Here is a 21,365-nt window from a genome sequence, read left to right as displayed (position 1 = left end):
ACTTGAGGGGCTGGATAGTGGAAAGCCTTTTGCAGCTTGGATCAATTAGCTGTGCAGCAGGTAGTAATGCCTGTCCCAAGTGAGAGTGTGGCAGATGAGTAGATGGGTAAGTTGGTAGCTGATGGGCTTTTCCTTTCCTCCCCAGACATAAAAATGTTTCCACTCACCTAGACACTGTGGTGCTGCAATTGTGCTTCTCAGTCTGGGTGCCTAAGAGTGAGTGATGGTGTTAGCTGTGCAATTAGGACGTGTTTCCTGAGGCCAGGGCTGTGAAGCCACTGCCTGTGGGGGCTGAGAGATGGATTTTGCTGGGGTATTGTGTAGGTGTTTGAGCCCTAAGAGGTGTGGTGAGCACATGCATGGAAATGAAAGGTTTAGCGCATATGAATGCGTTGGAGTGTGGGCTTCATTGCTTTGGTGCTGTGAGAGCTCTGGAGTGCAGAAGTGAAAGGTAGAATGCATATGGGTGTGGGGGAAGAACGGGTAGCTTCAGTGTCAAAATGCTGGGTGCATCTGTCTCTGGATCTGTGCATCCACACTGTGTTATTGTCAAATGCCTATTTTTAGAACGAGTATCTAATTGGTATTCATGCAGATGGGTGTCTCCCTGTCTCATCTGATCCACTCATCTGAGTGATGCACTCAGTGGGAGGTGTCTGCTGACGAATCTTTCCTAAGCAGAGTGTGTTTGTGTCAGTCTCTTCTCTCTTACATGTATGCAAGTGTTTAATTTGCTGTACAGACTTAAGTGTGTTTGTGTGTTTGCCTTGTCTATGCTCCAGCATGCTCAAAGAAAGTACTATTTAATGTTCTGGAATGACTAATTTCAGAAATTAAAGGTATAGAATTTGCATGCCTTCAAGACACGTTTCTTCTCTTTATGCAAAGAGCAGTGCAAGTTATGGCCTTGGAAACTTAGTTCCCTCAGTCCAGACTTCAAGGGATTGCTCCCAGTATAGTAATGCAGCCAGTTGTGAGTAGGAATGACAGACTTTCTGCTGCCTGTCTACTGCAACAGACTACAGAAAACTTAGTGTGCTAAGGGTGCAAGTTCATACAAGTTCATGCTGCAAAATGTTTTCTTCTTATAAAATAATTTGTATACAACTGCTAGCCAGGTGTGGTTTATTTTTCTGAGGGGAAGTATATAATGTTTATGAGAGAAAACATTCTGAGTCTTTTCCTGCAGCAAACTTGTGTGATTTCAGACAAGTAAGTTTTTTCTGTGTCTCAGAATTGGAGAAAATACTTGCCTGCTATAGTGTGAATTAAGCAGGATTTAAATATATATCTATATATTTTTTTAGGAAAAACTGGTTATGGCAGGCAAAGCTTTAACTATTATGAGCTTAATATAGTCTGTTCCAACTTGACATGGTAGATGTAATTATCTATATATAGTATTATGCATGATCTTGGTGTTTTAAAATGAGATGTGTAATCCTAGCTCTAAGGAATAGGATTCATTATAATGTCACCTAATGCAAAAAGAGAGGCTAGGCCTCAGAGAGAAATTAATTTCCCCTCAAATTAAGATAGTCCTGACTTTGCAGATGATCTAATTAAATTGTGGTTTGTGTGTGGCATGAATGAATATTCCCTTTTAGCTATGATTTTCCTCTTACCTGACACCGTAAACTTACTGGATCACACATAATCTTGGTGAAGAGTACCAAGGTTATATGGATTATGTAGTAAAGGAGTGAATGTGATATACCTGCTGAGAGGGCTCTGCTTCCCTTAAACAGAGCTTGGCTTTTTACCTGGGAGCAGTGCCCTGGGGTAAGCCTGCCCTAGCAATGTTACCATCAGTGTGGAAAAGCACTGTCCCAGCTGCCCTCAGTATGGATGGTCCTCCCTGAGGCACAGTCATGGGCCTCTTGGAGTGGTGCTGGCTAGCTGTGAGTAAGATAAATAAAGTAGGATGATCTTCATACAGGTATTTGTGATAGCAGGAGAAGAAGGCAAATGGATGTTTCTGTTCTTAGGCTTCCCCTTGTTTGTGTCTCAAGGGTTTCCTTTCCTCTCCTTTCTCCTCACAGATATTCCTGCTTCCAGCAGCATGGCCTCTGATCTGGAAAGCAGCCTCACTTCCATAGACTGGCTCCCACAGCTTACTTTAAGGGCTACTATTGAAAAATTAGGGGGTTCCTCACAAGCAGGACCTCCAGGGTCTGCCCGAAAGTGTCCCCCAGGCTCACCAACAGATCCCAATGCCACACTGAGTAAGGATGAGGCAGCAGTGCACCAAGATGGGAAGCCACGTTACAGCTATGCCACTTTGATCACGTATGCCATCAACTCATCACCTGCCAAGAAGATGACGCTTAGTGAGATCTACCGTTGGATCTGCGACAACTTTCCCTACTACAAAAATGCTGGTATTGGTTGGAAGGTGAGGGCTTGCATCACTGAAGTACCCTTTTTTGCCTAATTATAAGGCTTACTTTCTTGGTTCTATGCAGAATAGCTTCACTGATTAAAATAAGACTGATGGAGAACTAAGTTGACCAACTGGAGAAAATGCAGAGCCAGCAGTCCCATTTTCTCTGAGAATTTTGTTGAACATATGTGGTGGTCCACTAAAAAGGAGTGCACACAAAACTCACCACCACCAACCAAGGAAAACAAAAAAATCCCCCACAAAGCACACATCACTACCATCCTCTGCATCACACTGATGCTATTTTCATTGCACCTTCTATAGGTGTAGAGGTGGTTCAGCCCCATGTTAACCATTTTAATCAGTCCCTTTCCACAGCTTCTGTTCTGCCCCATTCCAGCAATATGTAGTGAGCTTTGGCTTTTAGGTACCATCCTATTTTCTCTGCTCCAGCACATACTCAGAAGACTGTATGTTTTTGTTGTAGCACTTACCTGTATCTCTTACTCTCTTATCAGAACTCTATTCGTCATAACCTCTCTCTGAATAAATGTTTTCGAAAGGTGCCTCGACCAAGAGATGATCCTGGGAAGGTAAGAAATCTGCATGCTCCTGGGCAAGCAATTTAAAACTGCAGGGAAGTAAGCTGGGGTTGCCCTTTCTAACTCATGGTTGGAATTTGAAACCTAAAGTGTAGGCAAAAATGGAAGCAGTAGTAAGATTTACTGCAGTCCTTTGGCTACAGAAGCATTTACTTAAAGGGAACCTCTAAAGGAACTTTAAGGGTTTTAGTAATTATTTTTCTTATCTGTGATCTTCAGTTGACTTTAAAGATACAGGCAGAAGTCAAAAGTGTGATTGAATGTACTTTATTAATTTTGTTTCTTTTTCTTCTTATCTTTGTGTGCAAAATGTGAGTATAGTCTAACTTGTTCTGCTATGAGAGAGCATAGCGGCTGCTGGTGAACAGTAGGACTGTGATGTGACATCATGGATTTCATGGAGGCAGGATCCATGGAAATGAGAGCAGAATTGCTGCCTATATAGATTGCAAAGTATTTGGTATTGGAAAAATGTGTCATCATCACATAGTTTAAATCTGTAGAAATTATTTACGAGTAAAACTCAAGAATTCAGGAATATGTTGGCTAACTAAGGAAAGCTGTGATAGTACACATAGATTGTAAAGGGGAATTGCTAGCAAAACCAAGACTTGGCATCTTGGCATGCAGATATTATTGTCTGAAAAAACCCACAACCAAACAAGCGGGAGGAGATGGTAGGGGTACGAAGCTGTGTATTTAGACACAAAGATTGTCTCTTCTTCCTCATCCTAAAGTTGCAAGAAAGGACAATTTGCTCAGGCCTTTGTTTCAGGTTATATTTAAAGGACTGTGTGGTGCTCAGTTTGCACCTATAAGTGGAAATAGTAGATCTTTGAGGATCACAGCTCAAAAATACCATTAATTATGTAGCTTATTCCAGGAAATCCTGACTGACTTAAGGGTATATGTTTGCAGGTGTTCATTGGCATGTTGGGCTGGGTTTATAATGAAAACTTGTGCTTGATGCTTATTCAGGTTATTCAGATCTTGATGGGAGGTTAAAACAAGCTAAATCACTTTAGAGTTCTTTTTATACTTAGTCAGAAGACAACACTCATAATTATATGCTGTTTTATATTGAAAGGGAGGTCTAGGGGTTGACATGTACCCCTGTCCTCTCCCAGACAGGAACAATAACATTAAGCTGATGAGATCTGTCAAATTTTTAATATCTCCAGGGATAGAGATAGCAAAACTGGGCATTTGTTCTAGTTCTGCACCACCATGATTGTGAAGAAAGTTTTGTTTATATCTGACTGTACTTTCCCTTGCTGCAACTTGTATTTTTTGCCTCTTCTTGTGCTGTACATTTTTGAGAAGAATTTGATTCTGTCTTTTATAATATGCTTACACAGTTGAAGGCAGTGGTTTGATCCCCTTAGCTTTTTCTTGTCCAAGCTAAAACAGACCTCTCTGTACATAATTTGTTGAAGTTCTTAACAGTGGTTTTTTTCTTAGCCATCACGGGTCCTCTGTGGATGCTTGAAGTGTAGTCTCACAATCATGAAAAAAGAGCAATCCTTCTGGCTGTCTCTGCCAAATACCAGCGTTGAGTTGGTTCTCATGAGTTAATCATAAATTCAGATTGTGAGGAAGCCACTGAAAGGAGTGTGCAGGCCTAAAAGAGTTCACTCAGCTTGGATCAAACCATCCTTTTGTGTCCTGTCTCAAGAGTGATGGAAAGTAGAAGATTCTGCCTTCCACCAGTAGCATTATTCCTCATAGTTCAAAGCAACCCAGTGCAAGAAAGGAATCTGTTGGCAACACCTGAGTCTCAGTTGTGTGAGGTTCTAGAGGATGGTCCTTGTGGTCCTAATGTTTAGTTGGTGCTGCATGTCTTGAGTCAGCAGCCCCCTACTTCAGGAAGCTCTGTGATTTCATCATTCATTCACCCATGGGTTTTCTTTGCAGGGCTCTTACTGGACAATAGATACATGTCCAGATATATCTCGCAAGAGGCGGCATCCTCCAGATGATGACGTGAGTGTTTTTCTTTCCACACAGCGTGGAGTGGGCTGGGAATTCCCTTCCAGCACCAGACCATGATAATGTTTTGGGGTCAGGGTGTATGGATGGGCAGACAAAGGCCAGGACTGAACTAGTATGTATGTCCTGTTGATTGCCAGTTGTTGCAGCTATTCAGTAGCAAAGTTAATCTTGTCTGAAGGCCTTTATCCTGACTTTTCAGTGACTAAGGCCCAGTCCTCCTCTTTTTTAAGCCATGAACTTCTGCAGCGGGGGAGCTGGCTTCCCATCTGCAGTTTCACTTCTCCATCTGTTTTTGATTTCTGCTCCTTTCCTTCTCTCTCTTCCCCATCCACAGATACCCCAAGACTCCCCAGAGCAAGAGGCAAGTAAAAGCCCCCGAGGGGCTGTTCCAGTCAGCACAGAAGCCTCTTTGCCACCTGAGGCCACCCCTCAGATGTCGATCCAGAGCACCACCCCCATTGCTAACTACAGTCAGGTGAGCTGTGGGGAAAAGGATAGAAGTGGGAGGAAAAGGAGAGTAGGAGGGGTGCATGAATGGAAAAGCGAAGTGGTGAGGAGAGGGAATTGTGAAAATTGTGATAGGGAGGCAAAAATAAAAAGAAGGGAAGGAGCTGAAATTGCAGAGATAGAAAATAAGGAGGAAGTGAATTTTAGCAAAGGGTTGGATGGGGATAAGGATAAAGGCATAATGGTATTAACTGAAGAAAAGGCTGGAGCCATTGTTGTGTGGTTGGTGTTCCTCAAGAAAATGGCGCTTGGGAAGATTTGTTGGAAGATGAGCTAAGTGATATGGGATATCAGTGCATGTTCTATGTGTATCTAGTCTGATCTCTGTCTCAAGCTGACAATCCTAGTACAGACTGAAGGCCTTTTTTCTGCCTCCCTTAGCAGGGTGCAGGGCCTGTGGATGTTGCCTCCACTGTAGCAGGGGGGCAGGGCCGTGAAGGGGCCGATGTGCCACCTCCGCTGTACAGTGCCAACCATGACTTCAAGTTCTCCTACTCTGAGATCAACTTCCAGGACCTTAGCTGGTCCTTCCGAAATCTCTACAAATCCATGCTGGAGAAATCATCTTCCTCTCAGCACGGTGAGTAACTACATGCGTCATGTGGGGTGGGCAGGTATCTGCCCACACAGTCTTGTCCATTTGGCATCTCTCAGATCTTTCCTCGTTTAGGAGCCTGTGCAAACAGACTTTCCTTCTTTGGCATGCTGTAATTACTTCTGCCAGGAGCTGATAAGAAATCTGCACGTCCTTTTATGCATTGCTCCCCCTAGTTCTCTCAGAATAAAAAAGCACAATGATTTAAAAATGCCGTGTGTTGATACAAATGCAAATACTAAAATGGCAGAAGCTGGGAAAAATGAAGTCCTGAAGAAAAGCATGTCAGAGAAACATTCACAGTCTGTCAGACTAGAAACCGTAAGAGGGAGGGGATTGTTGCATCTGGAGTTTCTCAGAAGGAGAGTGGAAAATCATCATTGCTCAGATCTGTTAAAAGTAGGATTGTACAAGGCCTTGGAGAATTGAGCTTTGTGGATTTAGAGCAGAGAAGAGAGGGCCTCCAACTCCATTCATATCTTGCATTTCTGGGAGTGAATAAGCAGCCAGAAGAGGGCAGAATCATTTCAGGGATGAGATGTCCATGGAAAATACTTCAGAAAAACTTAAAGCTCTTTCTGCCTTTAAACACTATTCTAAATATTAATCTGATGTAAAAAGAATTATGTTGTTACATGAGCTTTTCGCCTGTGCTATCAGCCATCACACAGTGCAGGCAAAGTTTGTCACTCCAGAAAGGGCCTCCTGAACTTGAAGCTTCAGTGAAATAAAAATGTATATACTTCCACTGCTTTCATGATGCTGGCACTCCTAGTAGGAGACTGTTGTGTGAGGTGTTGTAGTATGAGCAAGCTAGAAAAATGTAGAGAAGAACCTTGGCTTGGTGTGTTCCTCTGATTTTACAAAGTTAGCAGCTGCTGGCTTTTCCCCTCCAAGTTGTAGGCTGCATGACAGTGTAGGAAAACTTGCAGTTTTTGAAAAAATTTTGTTGGCAACTTTTGAGTCAGAATGGCAGTATTCATCCTTTTCCCCTAGGACAGTAGTAGGATACTCGAAGGGTTGATGTTCAACCTAGTGAAAATGTGAGGCTTGCTTGCAGATGGTCAAGTAAAGGTACTCAAAGGAAGAAGCGAGTAGCTCAGGTTAATGGCATGCAGTGCCCCTGACTGGTTTTCCACAGAGGTTCCCCAGTGTATGGGGAGAATGGACAGGGGAAGCAGGTGTAAGAGATATGCTGAGCTCCTGGTGTTGGGGAAAGATGGAAAATACCTGATGCTCTCACGTGTAGGGGTTGTCTGAAATACAGGATAGAAGTGACGCACCCAGTGAGTCAGGAGGAATGAAAGTAATAAAGGAGCCCTGGTGTGTGCAGTGTGCTCTTTGTACAAAAGCAGTCTTTTATGACCTCTTATGATCAATGTGAGAAAAATTGTGAAGATTCCTGACCAAGCTGCTTGTAAGAAGGGAACTGAAGGGAGTTTTTGGAAACAAGCAAGTCAGATGCATTAAATTACCAATTTCCTAAATGTTGTACTGTTTAAGTATGCTTAATGGTCATTTATAGGAAAACAACATGTGCTTGACATTTCAGGAGAGGTTGGGTTACTTTGGTAAGTCTAGGAAAAAATCCAGGGAGGAACTTAAGTGCCTAACGCTGTACTAAAATCCTTGTGGGTCTTTGTTGTAGAGCGTTTTGTTTTGTGTCTGGAGCACAGCAAGGGCGTAACTGCACAGGTGATGGTTGCTGGCAGCCTGTAGAGGGCACTCCTAAAGCTTCATGAATAGCAGGATGAGCAGTGTGAAATTAGAGCTGGATAATGTAAGCAGAAGTCTGATGCAGGGTCTCTTAAAGCTCCTTCCTCTTTCATTTACTCGGCAGGTTTCTCTTCACTCCTTGGTGACATGCAGCCCTCCAACCACAATTACTACATGTACCAGCAGCAGCAGCAGCAAGGCCCCTCCTCAGTGGGTGCTGCTCCCCCACTCCACACTCCAACCCCAGAGGGTTGCCCATCCCAAGGAGGGAAGCAGCAGGGTGGTGAAGGTTATGGCCCTCCGCCAGTGATGTCCATGCACCCGCCCCCGATGCAGCATGGAGGTTACCACCAGCATCAACAGCATCACCCACACTCCCACCCACAGCAGCAGCCACACCAGCAGCAGCAGCAGTCACAGGCTTCAATCAACAACGCTGGCTTTGGTGAGTCAGGGGTGATGGAAAGCACGGATGGGGAAAAGGGAGCAGTGAGGAGCAGCCCCCAAACAGAAATCCCACAAGTGAGCGTTCCCTAAGTAGTGCCTACTTGTGTGTAGAAAACGGGGGAAAGTCAGATAGGCTTGAAATCTGAGAAGGAAATTGCTTTCTTACCTGGAGAATGGAGGATATATCACCCTGGTTTTGGGATTCTGTTAAGGGATGCAGCATAAAATCAGGGCCTTAGTGAAAAAGGAGATACCGCCCCTGGTTTTCAAGGGGGAAAGGATTTCTAGCTGCTGTAGCATCTGGCTCATTGGTGAAGAGGGGCCAATCTTTATAGGGGTGGAGAGGAAGGGTGATCTGTGTTGTATTAATCTTGTCCCTGTTTCATTCCAGCGTTTCCCCCTGATTGGTGCTCCAACATTGATTCCCTGAAGGAAAGCTTCAAGATGGTAAACCGGCTGAACTGGTCTAGCATTGAGCACTCCCAATTCTCAGGTCAGTGTTGGCCTAGTGACTAAGGCTAGTGACTCAGTGACTAGGGCTGTAGTCTAGAACATGCAAGTGCTGTGCAGGGATCTATTTTTCAGTGTAACTGTGGCAAGTGCCTGGATTTCTCAGCGATTCACCTCATTTTTAAAAAGAGGTGTCCTGCTTCATGGGTTCTGTTAAAGATCCTGAAGTGCTTGAATGAACACTGCAGGATTTGGAGCAGGGAGAATTAAGTCATGAAAGGATGTCAGAAAGCTAACTGAGCTTTTTCCTTCCAACTTTTCTTTGCCCTACCCGAGTCAGTGTGACAGTATCTTAGATGTGGAGCTTTTCAGGAGTGTGGCGACAGATTTGAAACAATCAAGTTTGGTTTGTGAGGAGGAGGTAGGATTTAGGGACAGAAGACAAATTCTTTGCAGGGAAGATCATTGTGTGACTGCTGTCTTTGACACTCTCCTCTGTTCCCTGCAGAGCTCATGGAGAGTTTGCGCCAGGCTGAGCGGAAGAACTGGACGCTGGATCAACACCATATTGCCAACCTCTGTGACTCCCTTAATCACTTCCTTACCCAGACTGGTCAGCTCCCTCATCTGGTTGGCCCACAGCAGCCCCCTCGAATCTCTGATTCTTGTGCCCTGAACAGTGGCAAACAGGAGCAATCCATGAACCAAGGTAATTAGGAGGAGACTAAAATGACATGCAAATGAAGGCCCAATTCTGTGAGTATCCTAAATGACTTGCAGCCTTACCAGGCAATGCAGCACTGAGCAGCTCAGAGCTGTTCATAGGAACTCAGCCTTCTCTGGCTTTAAAGAACTGGGATGTCTGATACCCCTGGTCTGGACAGACTGCTGTTATGTGATGCATGCTATTGACAGGCAACCTCCAGGCAGGAATATATTTAAAAGGCAAACCTGGAAGAGGAGAAGAGGTGTTTTTTTAGGTGACAAACAGAGAGGAGTGGCAAGATAGAGAGTTTGCTATTCCAGATGGCAGGAACAGTAAAAGAAAAAGCTCTTGCACCCTTCTTGGAGAAATACTGTACAGAGGAGAAGGGGATACATTCTGAGGAGGGGATATGGTGGTCCTGATAGAACTGTAATGGTGTGTGTAATCTAATACTGAACTAAGTGGATGATATTGAGCCAGCTTGTGGTGTTTCTGGATGAAAATTTTCTTCTCTTACAATAATATAGAAACTCCTGCTGGTTTCAAGAACAAGATCCCTGACCAAGCTATAGCTTGGAGTTAGGACTCAACAGCTGAACATCTCCTCAGTATCCTGTGGGTCTGAGTGAGTTGCTCTGTGGCTGAGCTGCCCTCCAGTCAGGGCCAAGACTTCTGACCTGAACATTAACAATTGTTTTTTTTGTTTTCTTAATTCATTTCCTTTCACAGTGAACTCCTATGGTCAGCCCCAGCCTCCCCATCTCTTCTCCGGGCCATCTCCTATGTACCAGATTTCTACCCAGGACTCTCCGGGATATAATCGCCCAGGTAAGGGGTGATGTTAAGGCATATTACACCAATGAATATTGAAGAACTGATTCCCAACCCCTTGGTGCATTTCTCCCAAAGCACTTAGTAATCAAATGGAGCACTATGGGTAGAGAGGGAGCATGGACTGCAAGGGACCCTCCATTCAGGGCTGTGTTATAGCTCTGGGAAGGTTTAGGATTTCAAAGGCCTGATTTCTTTCACTTCACATAAGCAGTCTTCTAGCTTAGACTTACTCTCAGTTAGTTGTTCAAAGACAGCTAGCTGTACATGAGAAGCTTCTGTTGATGAAGTCATTGGTGCTCTATCAGCAGTCAGCTATGAGGTAAATAAAGGAGGCTGAAAGGTAACTTCTGTAGAAGCTGCTGTGGAGAGTTTCACAGCAGAACATTCCCACACACTGGTAGATGCTGACAGAGATTAATGCCTGTAGTGTTCTTGCTTGTTAGACTGTTGGAAAGGAGAAGGCCCAAATCACTTTTGATTTCTTTTGCCCAAGGACCCACTGTGAAGAAACATGTAGTTTTAGAATCTAACTCTCCTCTTTCCTTTTTCTTTTTTTTTCTTGTTTTTGGCTCAGCTCATCATCTGGTCCCTCGGCCTCCAGGGCCTCCTCCAGGCGCCAGTGAGGAAATCCCCGATGATTTCGACTGGGACTTAATCACCTAGCAAGTTACAGACTTGATAGCCCGTCCTTTTTGAAGGATGTGGGAGGGGAGGGGGACATGGGGTCAGTGGTGTCAGCACCTCCCTCCCCAGCCTCCCTGCCTTGCCTGTATATAGATATATATTCTCTATCTCCGCCAGAGAAGCCACCGCAAGATGCTGCCGAAGATAATCCTTCCTTGCGTCCTGTTTTATCTTCTTTTCTTCTTTTGTTTATTATTATTATTGTTATTATTATTATTACCAATAATTGAGCACAGCCCTCCCCCTCCTCTGGTGGCCTCAGACGCATCGGATCGGCTCTTTCGTGTTGCGCAGTGCCCTGTGGAGGGCGGGAAGATGGGTCCTTGGTGCCATGAAAAGACCTTGGAAGGCTGAATCCTCGAGTGCATCTTTCTCTGCCTCCGTTATTTTGCGTTTAACAATCCCTCTTTCCCTTCAAGGTGGCCGGTGAATCTGTTGTATTGGCTACTGGAGTGAGAGAGCCTAGTGGACCCTGGGAGCCTGTAGTTATGTTGTTTCATAAATGTTGTAAAGGTCAGGGGGCTGAAGGGACACTGGAGGGGTGATCTTAGCTCTGTGAACTTTTTGCACCAGCAGGAACAGCAAGAAAATAAGTGGTGTTCCCAAGTACAAAGAGAGGGTAATCCCTGAGGTAGGGAGAGCTGAGCTGAGCTGGGAGGGCAGACTTGAGTTTGGAGAAAGGAGAATGTAGCAGATTCGGTGTTTCAGCAGAGAAGTTGGGTTTCAGAATGTGGTCCCATCTGTGAAGACTGAGAGGTTTTGAGGGAATCCTGACCCATTTCCTACACTGCCTTTTGCAGTCTCTAGGTGAAGCCTACATACCCATCAGGTAAAAGAAGCAGTCAGGGGTGTCACATGTGATTCAGCAAATTCTGTTCCCCAGAGCTTTTCGTTTCACCCCACACCCTTTCAAGCCCTTTTTCAAAATATGTAGTGAGGCTCTCCCTTTTATATGCAAATTTGGAAGTTTTCTCTCATCAGTATTTGTCCAATTGTTATTTGATCCTCCACCCCTCATATTTCTTTGGAGTCTGTCCTTGCCTGTGGCTGAGAGTGCCAGCAACAGGAGTCTGGCTGTGTAGGTGCACATCGTCCGTCAGTGGTTCCCACTTGGTGAATGGGCTTGTGGTGGGCAGAGTGGGGCTGAACTGGGGGGCTGCTGGCCAAGGGCTGAACCCTCTGGTCAGGGACTGAGAAGCCCCTGCAAGCAGTTTTTGTAAGAGAGGCATTAGGGGAGAGAGGGTGAATCAGGGCAGGGTTTTGAACTGACCAACCAAAGAGTGTAGTATGAAAGGGAGGAAGGTGTCTTGGACCCCTTGCAGTTCAGCTGGGGAGATGATGTAACCTAGTGTAAATCCTGAAGGATGAGCTTTGTCAGCATGTGCAAATCAGGAAGGTGGGAAAGATGCAGGAATGGGAGTGAGCATTTAGGTGCTTCCTCCCCAAAGTTGTGTCCTGTGTTCCCCTTCTTTTCTCGTATGGCTCCGTTCTGTCAAACTTCTTGTTTCTTCTTAATATTTTATAAAGCCTCCCCCCAGCCCTTATTCCCTATTTACCAGTGAAGGGAACAAATGTGGAAATAGACTATCGTGGCTTCTTGACAGACCTGGAGCACAGGAGTAAAGTAATAACCTCTCTTCTGACTGCAGGAAGGTGGGGAACTAGCACTGCTTTTTAAATTTGCTGTAGGGATAAACCAATTGGAAATTGGATTGTTGTCAGGGAAGCAGGGTCTCATTACATTGGAAGGGGGGAACAGCACTTTTATTTTTTCTTTTTTTTTTTTTTTTTCCTTTTTTTTGGGATTTTTTTTTTTTTTTGTTTGGATTTTTTTTTGTTTTGTTTAAGTGTGAGTTTGGGGGGGGAAGTTCGTCATTGAGCATTTCCAAGAGAAATGAGGAATCCCAGACAGCTTCAACATGGAGTCAGCTGTTATCTCTGCTGCCTCAGGATGGGAACGATACAGCTTTGGAAGCAAGTGTGATAGGTTTCTGTGGAAAGTGGCACCGGCGACAACAAGAGACAACTTATGGCAGGTGCCAGTTAAGTGTTTTGCAGTGGACATTACTGAGAGCCGGCCCTGTGGAAGTCTGAAAACACCACCGGAAGCAAACCAAACCAAGATGGCTCCTTCTGCGTATCCAAGTGCTCCTCATTTGCATATTTGCCTCATTTGCGTATTAAGTTGTGCCTCATTTGCATATGTAAATACATGCTGGTCAGTGTGCAAATTAGCCTCGTTCCTCTGCCCCTGAAATCAATGTGTGTTGTCAGTGCGTGGTAAGACATCGATGGGTGGGTGTGGAGCTCTGCGGGTGCGCTGGCACCGGCCTGCAGGCAGGGCAGGGGGGCCAGCCTGGCCCACAGAGGGGTCCTGCAGGCCCCTCCAGCACAATGTGGCCCCCAGTGCTTTGTGTCAGTGGTCAGGGAGAGAGGGGCGTGGTCTCACGAGTTTATTTTTGTGCATGCTTTCTTAATAAAAAGAAAAAGTGAATGTTTATGGTTTAACTGTTTTGGTGCCAGTATTGATTTTTTTCTTTCAGCGGCGCCTGTTAGGATGGCTTGGTTCCCACCTTAGAATTTGGGTGTGGACATGGCTAAATGGATGTTCTTGAGATGGAGACTTTTTAGGATTTTAAGAGCTGAAGGTTCTTCCAGCTGGCTGTTCTCAGGGCGGTGAGATCTGGAAATCTTTCCATTCATGCTCACCAGAATCGCAGAGTGAAAACTCTACCAATGCTTAGTGTCTATTTGTCTTACTGCTTGTTGGCCTTTCTCTTTTAAGGAAGAACTAACACAGAAAAGCAGATTTTTAAACTGCTTCTGTAGAGTATCTAGTAAATCTGTTTCTGCTTTTTAGGAGCAGGGAACATTGAACCTTGGGAACACCCCAAATAGCCTGACTGGATGAAACTTTTTCTCCACTGGAAGGACATAAGAAACACATTTCTCTTGTAAGGAGAGCTTGACATGACTGAGCCACAACATGGTCATTCTCTACCTTCTTGGGGTCAGATTGGAAGTTATCACTTCTCAGTTTCAGGGTTTTGCCAAATGGCTGATAGTCCAGCAGTCACCTAATCTGGGTCTTCAGTGACTGCATCTGCTCAAATTCTATTAATGTATCATCTCAAAATACAGTAGGTACATTTGGATAATCTCTAACTGCTTCCTAAAAGGAAGGTTTGGGACACTGGTGGTGGAGGGAGTCTTGGGGAGACAGTGAGTGTGCACATGCTACTGAACATAGGTACAGCATGTGCATTGACTAGTTACTGCCATACAGTGATGTATGTGCCAGGACAAACAAATAGATTGGGTATCTGCCAGGGCACGAAAGTCAGTTCAATGCAGCTGACTGGGGCAAGTGCTGTTCTAGTGCCTGGCTGTAAGGAAATGTAGTAGTACTCTAGGGAATCTCCAGATATTCCTACACACCTCAGACCCCTAGTAGAGTCAGAGCAATGATGTGATGACCTTCTGAGGACCAATATCCCAGTTGGTTTTATCTGCACTTTTATCAGACACAGGAGATGTAGAACACAGACAAATATATGCAAATAAAATAACATTCTTATCTCAACTGAGAGGTTCAACTACATTATTCCCACCACAAATCTGTAACCAGCCCTGCTTTCTTAAAATAGTCTGTGTAGGTTAAAATACTGTGTCTTCTGCTTCACCAGTCATCCCTCAGATTATTGCTCTTGGTGCTTCCAACTTCCCATCTCTCTAGTGTAGGATATATCTGTCATGAGCTGAATGCTTGCAGTGTCCTGGGTTGGAGCCGCAGATTAATCAAACATATTGGAGTAAAACCACCTGCTAAGCGGAGAGTGATTGATGTGCAGCGCTATAGCTAGTTCCTTCTACAGTGGTGATAGGAAGTCCTGCATTACAAGGTGCTGCTCAGGTTCTTGTCTGCTGAAGTCTGGCTTCTGTGAAGGGTTGAAGATGTGAGTTCCTCACTAAAGGCGCTTTCCAAGATTCTTTGCACCGATTGCCGCACCTTTGCCCTGAAGTCCCGTCCCACAAAAACATAAAGCAGGGGGTTGATGCAGCTGTTGGCATATGCAAGTGCTGTAGAGAGGTGGTCCCACAGGATCAGTGACTCCATCAGCCTTGTTCGAAGGCTAGGTACAACGGAGAGCATCCCAACTACGTGGTATGGAGCCCAGCAGATGAAGAATGCCACTACCACGCACACAATTGTTCGCAGTGTCCTGTTGCGTGACTTGTGAAACTGGTTTGCATGTGTTCTGAAAACAATGAGGGCGTAGCAAAGTGCCATTATGCCAAAGGGCAGCAAAAAGCCAAAGACAGCCCTAGTGATGTTTATTACTGCTGAGGCAAGGGGTACAGAATCATTACCTTCATTGATGTCTCCCCACAAGTCACTACCATTGTAGGTTGAGTAATCCCATAACTCATTTACAGACACATTTACAGGTACATTTACAGGATCATCTATGTAATCATCAACTCCAGAATTGTACCCACACTCTGTTTTGCCTTCGTAAGTGCTTGTCTCACGGTAGTAGAAGACAGGGCAGCAGAAAATGAAGGCCAGCATCCAAATGCCACTGCATATGAGCGATATAAATTTCACTGTTCGGTGGTTCTGACACCAGACAGGTTTCATCACCAGGAGGCACCGATCAATGCTGATGGCCACGAGTAGGAAGACACTAGCAAACATGGTGAAGATTATGACTGATGGAATGACTTTGCAGAGGAACCAGCCATAGGGCCAGTGTTCATGAAGGGCCAGGTGAACAATGAAAAATGGCAAGGACAAGCAGCACATGATGTCAGCCACAGCAAGGTTTAGGAACCAGACAGTGTTCACAGACCTCTTCATTTTCAGACCAGCTACCCAGATCACCAACCCATTGCCTGGGATACCTATGATGAAAACGATGGTGAAGACAGCAATGGAGACAATTGATTCTGATGCATAATACACAGCAGCCTGTTCCTGTGAACTGCTATTGCCCAGGGCTTGAGGCATTCTGTAGCTGTAAAACAGAAGGGAAATCAGTAGCAATTCACATCCTTGGTTCTCGTTAGCCACGCAAGCGCAGCAGGGCGGGGCTTTGCTCCGGCGAGCGGCGGGGAGATCAAAAGAGGGCTCTAGGGAGCGCGGAGAACGGGAGCGGGCCAGCGGGGGCATGGCACGGCCGTTCGTGCAGACAGGGTCGCAGGCTTCCTCCTGCTAGTGCGGTTTTTAGTCTGTTGTGTTTTGGTTGCTTGTTGTGTTTTTGTTGGTTGGTTTGGTTTTGTTTTGTTTTTTTGTGGAGTGTTTGAGCCTGTCAGTGGCTCCAGAGGCCGCTGCAAAAGAAGCCTGCCTGCAGTTTGAATAGGTGAACGACCTCCTTTCGCTGGTGGCCGAGCTTAGGGAGGAAGTAGAAAGGATAAGGAGTATTAGGGAAAGTGAAAGGGAAAATGGATTGGAGGAGTTCCGGCGTTCCATCCTTGAGGGAGGCCCACCGGGAGTCAGAGGACTCCCATGCCTCTCACTGTCAGGTGATAGGAGGACACCTGGTGGATGAAGGGGAGTGGAAATGGGTTCCTACTCGGAGAGGTAATAATAAAAATTCCTCCCAACCCCTATCCCTTAGCCAGGTCCCACTTCAGAATACATATGAGGCCCTGGATCTAGAGAGTCAGCCAGAGGATGTAGAAGAAAATGATCTGCCCAGTGAGCCTTCCAATTGCACGTCATCTGTGAGTGATCACCACCTCTGACATCGAAAAGAAAAGAAGGGTAGTTGTAGTGGGTGACTCCCTTCTGAGGGGAACAGAGGGCCCCCTATGCTGGCCAGACCCATCCCTCAGGGAGATCTGCCTTCCTGGGGCATGGGTATGGCATATTACTGAGAGACTTCCTGGGCTGATTTGGCCCTCTCATTATTACCCACTGCTGATACTCCAAGCTGACAGTGATGAGATTGAAAAGACAAATGTCAGAGCAATTAAAAGAGACTTTAGGGCACTGGGTCAAATGGTTGATAGGGCAGGAGCACAAGTCCTTTTGGTGGCAGAGAAAAACGAAAGGAATGAATAGGAGAGCTCACACTATCAATAAGTGGTTCAAGGGTTGGTGTCATCAGCAGAATTTTGGGTTCTTTGATCATGGGGCAACTTTTGTGGCACCTGGCCTGCTGGAACTGGATGGGCTCCATCTCTCTGTTATGAGCAGAAGGATTTTAGCTCATGAACTGCTAGAACTCATTGCAAGGGCTTTAAACTAGGTTTGAAGGGGGAAGGGGATGCAGCTGGGCTCTCTGGAAGCAGGCCCAAGGGTGGTAAGCCTGAGTTAGGAGCAAAATCAGCAGCCCAGCTGAGGTGCACACAGCATGGGTAACAAACCAGGAGAGCTGGAGGCCATGGTGCAGCAGCAAAGCTGTGATGTAATTGCCATCATAGAAACATGGTGGGATGACTCACATGGCTAGGGCACTGCACTGGATGGCTACAAGCTCTTCAGGAGAGATGGGAAAGGGAGAAGAGGTGGAGGGCCAGCCCTTTATCTTAGGGAGGCTTTTGATGCCATGGGTATTGAAACTAGTGACAATGAAGTTGAGTCCCTATGGGTGAGAATTAGGGGGAAGACCAACAAGGCTGGCATTCTACTGGGAGTCTGTTATTGTCCATCCAGCCAGGAAGAAGAAGTGGACAACTTATTCTATAAGCGGCTGGAGAATGTTTCAGGATCATCGGCCCTTGTTCTTGTAAGGTGACTTTAACCTACCAAACATCTGCTGGGAACTTAATACAGCAGAAAAGAGGCAGTTCAGGAAATTCTTAGAGTGTGTGGAGGAAAACTTTGTGTGGCAGCTGCTGAGTGAGCCCACCAGGAGAGGGGCTATGTTAGACCTGTTGTTTGCAAATAGAGATGGGCTGGTGGGAGACGTGGTGGTTGGAGGCTGCTTGGGGGATAGTGATCATGAAATTATAGAGCTCTCCATATTTGGTGAAATGAGGAGGAACATCAATAAGACTCTTACATTGGACTTCCAGAGGGCAGACTTTGGCCTATTCAGGAGACTTATTAAGAGAGTTCCTTGGGAAGCAGCCCTTAAAAACAAAGGAGTGCAGGAAAGGTGGGCCTGCTTCAAAGCAGAGATCTTGAGGGCACAGGAACAGACATTTTTTGCCCCTGTGTGGCGAAAGATGAGTCAACAAGGCAAATGTCCAGCCTGGATGGGCAATGAGGTTTTAAAGGAACTTAGGAATAAAAAGGAATGTCATTCTTCCCCTGTACTTGGCACTGGTGAGGCCACACCCTGAGTGCTGTGTCCAGTTCTGGGCCTCTCAGTTTGGGAAGGACATTGAGATGCTTGAGTGTGTCCAGAGGAGGGCAACAAGGCTGGTGAGGGGCTTGGAATACAAGTCCTGTCAGGAACAACTGAGGGAGCTGGGGATGTTTAGCCTGGAGAAAAGGAGGCTCAGAGGTGACCTTATCACTCCCTACAACTTCTGAAAGGTGGCTGTAGTCAGGTGGGGGTTGGTCTCTTTCACCAGGCAGTGACTGACAGAACGAGAGGACACAGGCTTAAGCAGTGTCAAGGGAAATATACGTTGGATATTAGGAAAAGGTTTTTTTTATGGAAAGAGTGATAAAGTTCTGGAATGGTCTGCCTGGGGAGGTGGCGGAGTCACCATCCCTGGATGTGTTTAAAAAAGACTGTATATGGCACTTGATGCCATGGTTGAGTTGAGGTGTTAGGGCATGGATTGGACTTGATCTTAAAGATCTCTTCCAACCTAGTGATTCTGTGATCCTCCTCCCCAGATTCTTCTCCTAACCTTTACTGAAGCATCCCTGAGTCAGGTGACAGTACAGAGCTGTCAGGATACAAATGCATTGGCCTACACAAATTTGTTACTAGTGTACCTGTTGTACACTGTCATAATTTTCATAGTGGCTAAACCTGTAAGTAAGCTTGCTATTTAAACAGGGGGCTCTATACAGTTATGTTCTCCTGTCTCTATCATCCCTTTGATTTCCATCTGGTTCTCCTTAGTCTCCAAAGGGGAGCTCTCTATTCAGATGGCCATGCTGTCCCCAGGTATGTTTCCTGGTTGACTTCCTGCTTCAGAAAGGCAAATCAGCATTTTTAGTTCCTCTTTCCTTTAAAATGAGCAATTTCTTTTGGCATAACTGGTGAAGTACATTTCAGTTAAGAAAACAATGTCTATGTTTCTGAAATAACCCTGCTTCACTTTCTGAACATTACAAACAGAACAGACATGACATAAATTCTGTTGGCTAAGTGGTATTTTAGGGAAGCGCCAGTGACCACTTCCTTTTCTTACACATGCGTTCCGAGCTGTCTGCTGGTTCCTTGGAAAGCTTATCTTGACCAGGAGAAAGGCAAGACATTAATGGTTTAAGATTCTGTGAAAGACAAGAAATGGATCTTTAAGAAAGACAGATATTTACTTGTAGAAATAAAAATACAGAGTACTGTTCTTCAGCCATTTTAGATATGAGCTGTCTTACTGCAAGACAATGAGGCTGACCTACAGCATACTTAAGTGACATTTTAAACTATGACCATAGTAGAGGAAAAATGTTAATTGCTCAGTTATCCTGGACTTAGTAAATTTAGAGAGGAGAAGAAAACCAGCAAAGCTAAGATAGAATTGAGGAAACAAAACCACCTCGATCTTCATCCTTTAGGCATTAATAGAATTGTCTATAAAATTCCTGTTAACTAAACCCTTGCTGAATTGATGAAGGCAGTTGTATTACTGAAAGGTTCCAAAAAGTGTTACCAAAATGCAAGGAAACTGAATAGGGAAGAGGTAAATACAGCCTGTAGAAGCAACTGAGAAGACATAAATAAGACAACTGGCCCTTTTTTAACCTATTATGCCAGTACTTAAATACCAGCCAGAGATTGTTGTATGCAGGACTAAATATGAATTTTATTTTAAAAAAATTCAAATCATCAATCTCACTCTTGCACAACATGCAGTCTGAAAGTGGAGTGATGCATCAGTGTTCAAACTGCTTCACTAAGAAGAAACTGAAATAAACAATTGTAACAAACATTGTCATTTATCAGGTTTTGGTAATATCGGCCAAGAGACTTGTAAGTGAGGGTGATCTGCAAGGAAAGCTATGAAAAACATTACTGAAGGCTTAACTTAAAGCTGGAGGCTTAATTTAATATTCTCCCAAGTTTGTTTCATTTCCTGTGGTCTTGCTGGTCCATGTAGAAGCAACTTTTAGAGGGACAACTGGCGAACAGTGCCGCAAGAGTTGAACCCTGCTGCCTCCCCAGACAGCTACAGAAAATGGTATGAAGAAGACAAGGAAACAAGGAATGCTGAAAATAGTAATGCAAGTCCTACTCCAAAGTAAACTGACGAATCAATTAGAAGATACTGCCCACACTATATTTTGCAGAGTGCTAAAAGGGCTGCAATGTGGTTTGAAAATGGAAAGGGAACTGGAGGAGGGAGAGCGGTTTTCAGGAGTAAAGAATAATAAATGGCAAATAGATGAGGAAAGCAAAAAGTTTATGATACCTACCTGAGTGAAGCAGTTATTTCAGTGTGTTGGAGCAAGTACCATCAGTCCTGTCTCTGAAGTGACTGAAAAAACTCTCACATGACATTTTAGGAACTACATTTTTTTTCCCTGCATGCATCCTGTATGTGCCAAGTGTGTTCTTTCACCCTGATAAAATGACTCATTTGAATGTAATTTCGAGATCTGGATATCATCTGCTCATAAAATAAACAGTCAAACCACAGGAAGTTTCTCAAAACTGTCAAAATAAATAGTGCTCAAAATAAATATTAATAGATTTATAATCACAAACACATACTTTACTATATTCAGTAAGACAAGTGAATGACATCTTGCCTGTTGACACAGTGTGACCTTTGCTGGAAGTAATTCTAAGTCCAAACCCTGCCATGTTGCTGTGAAATGTCTGATCTGTTATTGTCTTGTAGCCACTTCTATATTTACCAGTCAGCATGTTCACCTAGCTAATCTCATTTCTAGGATTCTTACCAATCCAGATCAGCCTCTGTCCCAGCTTGAGATAGTTTGCTTCATCAAATACAGAGCACTGCATTCATCAAACCATGACTAGTCATGACAAAAGGATTTTAATCTGCCTTTTACTTTTTAGGGTATTAAAAGTCTATTTTTTAAAAAGGAACTCGACTGACAAAAAGTTAGAAGCGGTTAACTGAAATGGTGATTTGCACAAAATGTGGCAAGACAATAAACATGGAAGACTTCCAGGGCAAGGCATTTCTAATGTTTAACAATGGGGTTCCCCCTCGCCCTTCACAATTTGGGAAATCAAGACTCCTCAACAGAAATGAAAAAGCCCAGACATACAAGAATCAGCCTCAGTATTTTGGTTTTGGTCTGGAAAATGAACTGTGATAGAGCAGACTTCTGCTCCTGAGCGTGTC

General features: G+C 44.7%; 2 protein-coding genes across 5 annotated transcripts in view; one reads left to right on the top strand and one right to left on the bottom strand.

Moving 5' to 3' along the window:
• Positions 1-13,424, top strand: part of FOXJ2 (forkhead box J2) — a 31,055-nt gene extending 17,631 nt beyond the window's left edge. For 2 of the 3 annotated variants that reach the window (XM_063148640.1, XM_063148641.1), the window contains exons 3-12: positions 2,043-2,395; positions 2,902-2,976; positions 4,900-4,968; positions 5,312-5,452; positions 5,866-6,064; positions 7,920-8,240; positions 8,634-8,735; positions 9,201-9,401; positions 10,128-10,226; positions 10,807-13,424. In XM_063148640.1, coding sequence (XP_063004710.1) covers positions 2,063-2,395; positions 2,902-2,976; positions 4,900-4,968; positions 5,312-5,452; positions 5,866-6,064; positions 7,920-8,240; positions 8,634-8,735; positions 9,201-9,401; positions 10,128-10,226; positions 10,807-10,895 — 1,629 coding nt within the window. In that variant the 5' untranslated portion in view covers positions 2,043-2,062 and the 3' untranslated portion in view covers positions 10,896-13,424. The remainder of the gene's footprint in view (positions 1-2,042; positions 2,396-2,901; positions 2,977-4,899; positions 4,969-5,311; positions 5,453-5,865; positions 6,065-7,919; positions 8,241-8,633; positions 8,736-9,200; positions 9,402-10,127; positions 10,227-10,806) is intronic. The other variant, XM_063148642.1, reaches the window with a different exon arrangement.
• A 1,047-nt stretch (positions 13,425-14,471) lies between these two features.
• Positions 14,472-20,741, bottom strand: C3AR1 (complement C3a receptor 1). Of its 2 annotated transcripts, XM_063148644.1 has the most exons (3): positions 20,464-20,741; positions 19,239-19,320; positions 14,472-15,934 (listed from the first exon to the last, which is right to left on the bottom strand). In XM_063148644.1, the coding sequence occupies exon 3, from the start codon at positions 15,925-15,927 to the stop codon at positions 14,812-14,814; it is 1,116 nt and encodes a 371-aa protein (XP_063004714.1). In that variant the 5' UTR covers positions 15,928-15,934; positions 19,239-19,320; positions 20,464-20,741; the 3' UTR covers positions 14,472-14,811. The 2 variants fall into 2 exon arrangements, with proteins under 2 accessions (XP_063004714.1, XP_063004713.1); XM_063148643.1 differs by lacking the exon at positions 19,239-19,320 and having other exon boundaries at positions 20,464-20,740.
• Positions 20,742-21,365: the final 624 nt, after the last annotated feature.

This window comes from Melospiza melodia, chromosome 2 (genome assembly GCF_035770615.1).
Source record: "Melospiza melodia melodia isolate bMelMel2 chromosome 2, bMelMel2.pri, whole genome shotgun sequence".
Classification (NCBI taxonomy): Eukaryota; Metazoa; Chordata; class Aves; order Passeriformes; family Passerellidae; genus Melospiza; species Melospiza melodia.
Note: the sequence above shows the minus strand (reverse complement) of the source record. Positions and strands in the feature narration are given on the sequence as shown.

Bases quoted from the DNA above. Each gene is read 5' to 3' on its own strand.
- C3AR1 (XM_063148644.1), bottom strand. From the start codon at position 15,927: ATGCCTCAAGCCCTGGGCAATAGCAGTTCACAGGAACAGGCTGCTGTG.